The following is a 10,226-nucleotide window of genomic DNA, read 5'->3' as shown; positions in this document are numbered from 1 at the left end:
GGGGGGGGTGAGAGTCTATATATCTGTGTTAAAATGGAAGGATTTTGAGAAGTAAATAAAATGAGACCACATATAGCTATATCAAAACTTTTCTCCGCCCTTAATGTGACATTTAAATTATATAGCTCAAACGAAAAAAAAATAATTTAACAAAGGGACAAATATAAAAAGTAATAAAGCTTCAAAACCTTGGTTGCATAGCAAACAGATATTTTATGGAGTCACCTTTTGATTAAATTTTTGCATTCAGTTTTCTCTGGTAAGAATCCGTTTACACTTCCTGGCTTGGCTATGAATACCCACTCAGCCTTCTCCAAATCTTTCTGACTAAAAACATCTGTTGTCCTCAGGCCTCTTCATGTAACCTCACAGGTTTTCTGTCCCCTTTAACTCTGGACTCTGTCTCATTCCAGACATTTTTGTATTTCTTGTGGTTTCATCTGTTGATGTTAACATATACTCACTGTGACGCTAATAATTAAATTCATTTTTACCTTCAGCCTAAGGTCAAAACAGATTGTTTAACAGTTCTTTCATCCACCTAGACAGAAAAAAGGAAATTCCATCTGAAAAAGATGAAATGATGCTGCCCCCACTATCTTTCACTGAGTACGGTATTCTTTTATTGATGTGCTGTTTCAATAAATGGTTTGTTCACACAGACATTTTGAAATTACTGCCAAAAGTTGAATCTTTCTTATGGAGAGATGTTAGATTTTAGTAGCGGCAAAAAGCGTTTGGAGGTGACACATTATTTTTGCTGTATTTTAGTGGTTTTGGTCATGTACGATTAAGTCTGTTGAGAAGCACGGCTTATTGTGACCGTATTGTTTCTAAAAGATAACATTTTGTATTGTTCAAACTAGTAAATAAGTTTTTATTCTGTCTGTTAAACAGATCACAGGCGATAAAACAAACCTAAATTAATAAGAAAGCGTGCATTTTATTTTAAGGAAGCTATTCTAAAAAGTATTAACAATTTTAGACCTGGTGAAGCCTGTGTTTATATTTTCTTGCAAATACTGAGAAGATTAAAAAGTAGGAATCTTAACAACAAAAACTACAACAAAAAAAAACTTTCCTCAAAGCCCCATGAATGCAACTTGAGTCCCTTTTAAACACTCAGAAATCTCTTAGTTACGACGTTAACGTGAATCCCGTGAAGGCAGCATTAGATCTGATTTAGTTTGTTCCAAATCCTCGGTTCAACTGCCCGGATAGGAGGAGGGACACTAATTGGATAAACGTCCAGGAACATACGGTGGGTGGGGTCGTTTTTGGGGCTGGTTCTGGATATTTTCTTTGCTCTACAGAACAAGTTAGGTTAGCTCAACGAGCGACCGAGGACAAGCGGGAGCAGGTGCTTGTGGATGGCGATAAAAAAAAAAAAAACAGAGGAAAACTCTCCGGATTCTAAACACGACTGACTGTGTTGACTGCGGCTGTATTGATAAAATATAAGGGTGACTTAGTTTAGAACTACTTATTTACCTGGAAGGGGCTTCGGGAATATTCCTTACGGATTTTGGGACTCTAGAGTAAGTTAATGTTAAGGGAGAACGAGCGAGAGCAGCGTCCCGTCCCGATTCCCTGCACTCCAACATGGAGAAAGTGAGCCTCCAGGAGATCTCAACCTCAACTTAACTGTGCGCCGATTCGGTTGTAAACTTTTGGTTTTGCTGAGGGAAAACACATCGACGTGCAAATGCTGGAATCCTAGCTCAGTTTTCGTTGTTGTACTGGAGCGAAAGCGGCAACGGGGACGCCTATCAAAGAGACACAATCCACCATGGACCAGAGTACGGCTAAAGACAGAGTGGACAGGTAAAAGCTGGCGGACCTAACGGTGTAATTCATCACCGTTAAACACGGTTAAAATGCTATTTTATCAATAACAACACCTCAACGATTTCTAAGCCTTTCAGAAAAACGAGAGCTGCAAGATAATTCTGGTCTTCACGTTGTGCATATTGATGAAAATGTATGAATCTATCTAGTAGTTGGCCAGTCACTAGTTACATTAATAAGTTTGTAAAATAACGGTTGTTTCTTTGAGGCGCCCTCCTTCATCATATTTTTTTAATATCAGTTTTATTCTGAAAACGTACATTTAAACCGTAGTGTGTTAGCATTGAGGTATTATGGCTTGCAAACTCTTGTTAAATGTTTTATAATCGTTTTAAGTTAAAGATTTACTCCATTGAGAAGCTACCTCCTCATCTCACCTGTTGTGTATTTGAACTTTATTCTTCACTAGATTTAAAGGATATTTCCCTGCTTTTAAAATATCTTGGAAGTATGTTGATCTTTATTTGTTTATTTCCAGACAAACGGTAGTCAATATCAAGAATTAAAAATGAATGACATTATCAAGTAAAAAGGACATAACCATCACAAAACCAATAAACAGTTATTCAGTTATGTTAGACCAGCTCTAGTTAAAAATCTAAAATATTTACACATTCCTCAATGCTCAAAACTCAAAAATTGAACATTTCAGTGCTTTTTGTGGATGTAAAGCCAGGTCTAAAGCCAGAATACTTACACAAACTTAGATATTCTAAATTTTAAAGAATCAATATTATGTGTATTATAATTGAAAAATACAGTTAATGTTTATTTTTTTAATGGGTTTACTTTTTTTTTTCTTTTTGCGCTCTCAAATGCTTAACTGTACACTGAAAATGCATTTGGTGTAAGACAAATTTATTTTAGGTTTAATTTTTCCCCCCCCCCCCAAAAAATGACTTGCAATGAACACATTTTTTGCATTCAACACACATTTTCTCCATTGTTTTTTTGGGGTCTTTTTTTGTCATCACATTTTTACCATTCTCATTGAGCTTTAGCATCTTTTTCAGCATTGTTTTTAGCATATGGAACGTAACTAATTTAAACTTTCTTTAGGTTTTCTCTAATGGAAATACTCTATGTAAAATATCTCGTATGCATCTGAGCAGGAACAATGCAGGTTATTCTGATGACGGAAATGGCTGCGACATTTATGCACTTTAAATGCAATCACTTAAAACAGTAATGACTGATCCCAGTGTCTAGTTTGCCGCCTTATATGTGGACATTAAGTCAAATGTCCTTTGCAAACTATAGCTTTGTTTTGTTAAATGTCCGCTCACAAATCTTAGACGCAGTCTTCACATATTTATAGATTTATTTTAATTAATCCTTTGGGTCATGTCTTGATTTTATGTTGCACTTTGGTTTGTGATCACACAGACTCAGAACAAACCTATCAGATTTCTGAACTGATGGTCTGTTAATGCGTTAGTTCCTCAGGCATGACTTTGCTCTTTGGGAAGGTTAAGCAGTAGGAAGATTAACATGTTACCTAAGACATTGGCTGCAGCTACCTACACCCACACTTTGTCTTCTAGGAAAGGAAGATGTTCCTAAATTAGCACGATGTAAACACTGGTTGTCTAATTATCACAAATATCAATACTAGCATACTGGGACACTAGTAAAAGAACGACATGGGAACCAGTTCTGTTGATTGTATTGAGACAAATTAAGTTTGACTACTGTCTAACGTAATTCTGAAACCAATCCCTCCAGTTGCTCTTTAAAATTAGTTTGAAACGGTTTTCCTTTTGGCTCAGAATTGATCCGTATGGCTTCGAGCGCTCGGAGGACTTTGATTTCGAATCCTACGAGGAGCTCATGTCCGAGTATCTCATCATCTGCACCCGACGCTCCATCAAGTGGTCCAGACTGCTGAAAGATACCGGCAAGGTGCAAAGGACTGTAAAATGTAAGTGTGAAAACCAAACACACTAGCATAGTGTGTGCAGGCATTCGTTTACGCGTCCACGCGTAAACGAATGCCTGCGCCGAAACCCAAGCCAGCCAGTAAATGTTCTCCTTGTCGTTCAGTAAAGCGCTATGTACGCAAGGGGATCCCCAATGAGCACCGCGCTTTTATCTGGATGACGGCCAGCGGCGCTCAAGAGCAGCTGGAGAAGAACCCAGGATACTACCAGTCCATGCTGGTGACCTACAATGACTCCAAACTGGTGGAGACCATCAGAACAGGTCAGGCTTCAGCAGCTGCTTCTTCACTCTGAAATCATCTACTTCATAGGGCTTGTGCCGAGACGTGAACTGCCATCCCAAGTTCAGCACATTTTTGGCTGCATTCACTCTTCCCTTAGTTCAGATCAGTCCCTGCTGCTGAGAAACACACACACGTCGGCACACACAGCATAATGTTGCTGCATTTTTTTTTTTTTTCACTTTAGGAAAAGCTGATGAGCGTTTCCTGGTTTGTCTGGCATACGTGCTCCTTGGATCTTTTTAAATGGCATTGATTTTATTTCTGACCAGAGATACGTTTTTTTTTCTCTTTTTCCTTCATCGTCCTAAAGTTATTTGTAAGGATGAAAGAAACTTTATTAAAATAAAGTTTTTAAAATGCTATTCTCTGCTTTAAAAGTAATCAATTTCCTGCTTGTGTTTAATGATATGTCACTCTTCTCCATATTTGCACCCACAAACCTGCAGAAAGCATCATTACCATCAGCTTGTTTGTATCTTTCAGACTTGAACAGAACGTTTCCAGACAACGTCCTGTTCCGCAAGTCTTCAGACTCGTGTCTGCAGAAATCTCTGTTCAATGTGCTGCTGGCCTATGGTTACCATAACCCATCTGTGGGCTACTGCCAGGTACTACTCGCCTTCCTAAATCCAAGCTGAAACGGATTTCTTTTTATCTTCATTTTAGTTTGTAATAATTGCAGTTCAGAAAAAATAATACGTCAACATTATTAACTAGATCAGTCGCTACTGTAGGTAAAAAATTTATTTCTGTGTTGTTGCAAGTAGGTGTAGTGGAGTAATAGAAAACCAGTAGAACTGACAGTTCTACTGGTAAACGAGCTATTCATTCTACTGACATGGATTCTGCTGATTTGCTGAAATTGAATCAGAAGAGTTGTGATCAAAACCACTATTTCAATCTGGAGCTCTTATATACTACAGACCACAGTTTCAAATAAAAATAAGCCATTTTTTGGGAATAGTTTTTATAGTATTTTATGTAAGCGCTCAGAAAGCTTAGTGCTGTGTCAGCTTAGTACGCCTTTTTGTTTATTTATTAGAATTTGAAAGGCAAATATCAAAATGCAGCTGGCTTGAAATTCAAACAAGGTTTCAGAGTATAAACAGATTCCATTCATCCCCACTGAAACCGGCGTGGTTTTATTTGGGATGTCTGTGTGTGTTCCCATTACACACACAGCGCTCTTTTTTTTTTTGTTTTTTTTTTTGTTTTGTTTTGTTTTTTTTTTTGTCACGTCGTGCATTTTAAACCAGCAGGAACCAGTATAATGTAGCTGTAGTTTGGAAACTCCCCGTCACACCTGGAGGGTTGCCATCATTTCCACGACATGCAAATACTTTTTAGATATTTTAGAGTAAAGTAAAGTATCAGCATGGTAAATGTTTTAAGCAGATATTTTCAATTTTGTAATAGACTTTTAAATAGCCCTTCAAGTCAAACTGCTCTTCTGTATGATGAAATGTGTGAACGCTGCATTAAAGTCTTATTTATTTTTCTCTCTGCAGGGCATGAACTTTATTGCTGGTTATTTACTGATTATCACTAAAGATGAAGAAAAGTCTTTCTGGCTGATGGATGCACTGATTGGGAGAATTTTGCCAGGTATGTTCGCGAATCGATTTTCTTGTCATTGTTCGTCTCTCTACTCTGCTCTGGTCATCAGACTAATCCTGATGAGACTTTTTTTTACATGGGGCAAAATAATAATAATAAAAAAAATCATTTTACAGTGGAAAAAGTGTGGTACTAAACACAGTACTCCTCTTTTAAGATGTTTTTTTTGTATTGTATTTAATTTCATAGTAAGTAGGACCACATTTATCCTGTAACTTTTACACAAAGGCAATTCTTTGTGCACCCAAATCAGGTTTGTTTTTATTTCTTACACCTGGCCAAATACAACAAATGTTTTCAGAGAGTGACTTAATTCCTGTTCTGATCTCTAAGAATAGAATTTTTTTTTAAATTTCTAATGCAAAATAATTTCCAAACTGGATGCCTTTTTTAAGAGGCAAATGTGACAAACTTGTTCTAAGTTTTGGCTCTGCTATGATTTGCATATCCTGTTCCTACAAAAAATAAAATACTTCCTGCTTTATTTGTCGGACTAAAATATTGCAACTTAGTTTATTGTTGAGCAGGTAGAAGTTTTATATCCCACAAGTGCTTCTGAGTTGGCAATTATTTATATTTTTGGTCTACGTATCAAAACGTTTTGAGTAAAACTCTCACTGTTTGGTCATAGATTACTACAGTCCTGCTATGCTGGGACTGAAGACGGACCAGGAGGCGCTGGGGGAGCTGGTGAAACTCAAAATCCCCCGAGTGTGGCAGGTGATGGTGAAACACAATGTGATGTGGACGCTGGTGGTCTCTCGCTGGTTCATCTGTCTTTACATTGACATTTTGCCTGTGGAGGTGAGCATGTGTGTGTGTGTGTATATATATATATATATATATATATATATATATACTAATACTTTGTATTCCAATGCTCAATACTGAAAAAAAAAAATCTGAATCAGGAAATGTACTGACCTTTTTTTAAATGGAAAAACAAGTGGTTGGTACGATGGTGTTTTGTAAAGGCCTTTTAAAATCTGTACCTCTAGTCTCAAACTTTACATACACAGTTGATTCTGCCGTTTGGTTTTAGATGAAAATGTGGTTTTTGTTTTATTCCTCAGTTCTGATAGCGGAGTTTCTCCTACTTTATACGAGTTGTTGTTGCCGTCTCCCTCCGTTTGAGTTGAAACGATGTAGGCTCCGGTGTTTGTTCTCCAAATACGGGAGGAACCTTTACCAGGAAGTAACACATGGAGACGTTCACGCTGTTTTCTCAGAAGTAGATCTGAACACAAACACTGCACAAGTTCGGGAACATTAGTGCGACTTTTCACATATTCCTCCCTTACGCTGATGTTTTGGGTGGAGAATATTAGGAGGATACAGTACAAGAGAGCATTTGTGGAAAACTTTCAAGGCGACTATATTTATATATTTTTTTAATACAAAGAAAACTGAATTTTTTTTTCCTACAGATTGTTTGCATTTCTAACAGCATTCTGTTTTTGTAGTTAGATTCATTTTTTTTTTCTTTTTACTTAAAGCATTACATTTTTGTTGTTTTCCCTCAGACCGTTATGCGGATTTGGGATTGCCTTTTCTACGAAGGTTCAAAAATCCTGTTCCGTGTAGCTCTTACACTGATCCATCACAACCAGGCTCTGATCGAAAGGGCCAAATCCCTGCCAGACGTCTGCCAGGCCTTCAAAGAGCTCACGCAGGGACCATTTGTTGAAGATTGCCACCCTTTCATGCAGGTAAGAGGAACGGTGGGCGGCAGTGCGTCCTATCTTTGCTCCTGAAGGAAGTGGTTTCACTAGAGGAGCTCGCTCAGAATAAAGGAGTCGTCCCGTTTTTATTTCTGCCTCTGTAATCCCATAATCCTGGTGTTTCTCACCTTTGCAAGAAAATCTTCACTGAACCGGGAAGTCTCTCCATGGCAACCCTGACCAAGCTCCGTGCGACGTGTCGTGGTCGATTCGGCGAAGAAGAATCCTGACCTGGACTTCCAAGAACGTCTGCCGATGCATTCCAGAAGGGTCGAGCTCCCAGTAGCTCGTTTACACCCAAATCACTTTACATTGAACTTTGTCTTAAAGCATAAACTGAGACAATCAAAGCTGACATGTTGTGCTTTTATGACCCGATGATTCCATTTCATGCCATGAGTTTGTCTTAAGTGAAGTTAAAAATTTTTGCACTTTATTCCAGAATGGCAAAAGCTAAATGGAAAAACCTGAATGAAAACAATGTTGTTCCCTTAAAGCACAGCCCAGGAATAAAAATGTCCACTGTATTTCACATCTTTGTCAAATTTAAATAACACTAATTTTTGTTTTTTAGATGAAGAGTTGAATGATGAAATTGATTCAATATTTTGTGGTGTTCATGTTAAAACTAGTCATTTAAGTGAAACTGTCCATTACTGGAGATGTGAACTTAGGTTATACACTGTATTTAAATCAAGTTGCCATGGTGAGCCAATACAAGCACAACCGAAACAGCTGCTCTGTCTGTTTTATATACCAGAATAACTCCAACATGGACTCGAAATATTTTTATTACATTACAGAAAAATGCATAATGGAAAATAGATATTTCAGTTTGAAAAAAACCATTTTTTGTACGACAGGGAAAAAAAAGATTGACCAATTCATTTAGTACTTGATCAATGACTTGTTGCAGTAGAATACTGTAGGATTCTACTGCAACAATTCAGATTTAAATGAGTCAAAAAAAAAAACAAGAACTCGATCCAGCAAACAAGCATTTGTGTACCCAAAACATTTCACCAAATGGCCACTAAGGTTAGATTTTTCTGGAATCCCATTGTTGTGTTCTTGGGAGGCAAGTTATAAAAGAAGAACCCAGAAGGAAAATAAAAGTGTAGTTTATTTTAGTAGAAACTGTCATTTTGACCAGATTAAATGTTTAAATGGAGAGGATTGCTTCCTGTGTTTAATACAATCATAACTCATACCCTCTGGTTCTTGTTTAAATTTAAGAAGCTTCTCAAATTTCTGTATTGTTAAATACTCAATTTACACCAGCCTGAGAAATCTGAGAATCTCCCCTTTGCTGCGCTTCATTAGAGATTTCCCTTTTCATCAAGGATCATAAAGGAGAAAAACAAATCCTCGACAGAATCTCTGGCATAAGATTTTAAAAGATCTTACAGTGTTTGATTCTCTTTTCTATCACAGATAATCACACAGCTAAAGGAAAAAAAAAAAGCGATTCGAGCGATGTGTCCACCTGTCGACATAATCTCAGAGCTGAACCGTTGAGTGGACTTGCTCCTCACCAGCTTCAACGTGACAAACATCGTCTAAAGTCAGCAAGTAGTTCACTTTTTATCACCCACGTCAAATAAAGAAAGAAAAATATCCAGAGGACATGCAGAGAACAACTTTCACTCACTCAAACTTTTCCTTCACTTACTCCCACAATTTATTTTTTCCCTCCTTTCTCCCAGCTCTCAGTCCATAAGGCTCAAGTTAAACCAAGCGTCCGATCAGATGGTCTGGTACCCAGCATGGCTCCTCTTCCTGCCTATTAGATACGCGATGAGGATGATAAGCACCAGACCAGCCAGTGCTGCTCCAACGATGATGGGGATCAACATCTGGTCCTGGTCTAACTGGCATTCCTCCGCTGCACAGAGCAGGTTTACAAAATAAAGTGCTTTGGATCTCAATTTCTTCAGTTCTGAATATGGAAATTAATCCCCAACAATACCTGCTGCAAACTGGCTGGATGTGACTCCAAACGGCTGCACCTGCAGTCTGAATGCGTTGAGAGAGAAAGCTGGGACCACGAGCAGAGTCTGCTCCGTGTTGCACATGTAAGAGCGTCCCAGCGTGCTCCGGAGGTAGTCCAAACTGGTGTTACTGGCTGAGAAAGGAGCTGGGAAGAGAACGCACCAGACATTTGGCCGAGCAAACGTTGGCATTCGGAGCAAAGACACTCAAGAACAGCGACCTACCAGTCATGTCGGACCAGTTGGCCAACAGATTTATCCCACTCAGATGGTACTTGCTAGTTGTTGAGTTCTGCAAACAGGGTAACAATGCTCACCGCTTGTAATGTTTGCACACGTTAATGGAAATTGAGAGGAAACGCAGACGTTACCATGGAGAAGGTAAAATTGAGCGTGGTGGTTTGTTGTGTTAAAACTAAGCTGGCAGTGGTGCCTCCACACGATCCTGATGTTACCGTCAGATTGGGGTTCACGTTGACCAATTCCTGAACAGTCTGGCAATGGAGAAGACAATTTTTTATTTTTTTTGAATACCTCGTACTATTATGCTAAATGACAATGCTCGAGCTTCATGCTGACCTTATTTTGAGACTGAGAGACGTAGGAGACGTTGAGCTGCAGGCCCATTTTGGCGAGGAGACAAACTGTACCGCTGCTGTTCGTCACAGAGAACACTCCGGTCGCGGGCGTTGCTGGGGGAGTTGGCGCTGGAGCCGCTGTTGTAGTTGGAGTAGGGGGCGCTGTGGTGGTGGTGGTTTGATCTGCCGCGCACACGCTTTCTGTGATGAGACAACAGATGCCTGGTCAGTTTCAATGCAATAATAA

At 38.7% G+C, this 10,226-nt stretch overlaps 2 protein-coding genes across 2 annotated transcripts in view; one reads left to right on the top strand and one right to left on the bottom strand.

Annotated features, from left to right (window-relative positions):
• The first annotated feature begins 1,169 nt into the window (after positions 1–1,169).
• Positions 1,170–7,937, top strand: grtp1a (growth hormone regulated TBC protein 1a). The gene is made up of 8 exons (XM_008404394.1): positions 1,170–1,824; positions 3,618–3,769; positions 3,892–4,050; positions 4,556–4,680; positions 5,581–5,677; positions 6,321–6,493; positions 7,213–7,398; positions 7,548–7,937. Exons 1-8 carry the CDS (start codon positions 1,790–1,792, stop codon positions 7,638–7,640), a joined length of 1,020 nt encoding a protein of 339 aa, XP_008402616.1. The 5' UTR covers positions 1,170–1,789; the 3' UTR covers positions 7,641–7,937.
• Positions 7,938–8,183: 246 nt separating this feature from the next.
• Positions 8,184–10,226, bottom strand: part of lamp1a (lysosomal associated membrane protein 1a) — a 6,255-nt gene continuing 4,212 nt past the window's right edge. The window contains exons 5-9 of the mRNA XM_008404395.2: positions 9,981–10,180; positions 9,773–9,895; positions 9,627–9,693; positions 9,380–9,547; positions 8,184–9,295 (exon numbers count right to left, since the gene is read on the bottom strand). Of these exons, the coding sequence (XP_008402617.1) occupies positions 9,156–9,295; positions 9,380–9,547; positions 9,627–9,693; positions 9,773–9,895; positions 9,981–10,180 (698 nt within the window). The 3' untranslated portion in view covers positions 8,184–9,155. The remainder of the gene's footprint in view (positions 9,296–9,379; positions 9,548–9,626; positions 9,694–9,772; positions 9,896–9,980; positions 10,181–10,226) is intronic.

Source organism: Poecilia reticulata, linkage group LG3, assembly GCF_000633615.1.
Source record: "Poecilia reticulata strain Guanapo linkage group LG3, Guppy_female_1.0+MT, whole genome shotgun sequence".
In the NCBI taxonomy this organism is placed as follows: domain Eukaryota; kingdom Metazoa; phylum Chordata; class Actinopteri; order Cyprinodontiformes; family Poeciliidae; genus Poecilia; species Poecilia reticulata.
This window is presented reverse-complemented; position numbering and strand designations above follow the sequence as displayed.

What these genes read in the sequence shown, in the direction of transcription:
- grtp1a (XM_008404394.1), top strand. Translation starts at nt 1,790, where the DNA reads ATGGACCAGAGTACGGCTAAAGACAGAGTGGACAG. An exon ending in CATCTGTGGGCTACTGCCAG is followed by an intron (nt 4,681 to 5,580) that starts GTACTACTCGCC and finishes TTCTCTCTGCAG; the next exon opens with GGCATGAACTTTATTGCTGG. An exon ending in TTGACATTTTGCCTGTGGAG is followed by an intron (nt 6,494 to 7,212) that starts GTGAGCATGTGT and finishes GTTTTCCCTCAG; the next exon opens with ACCGTTATGCGGATTTGGGA.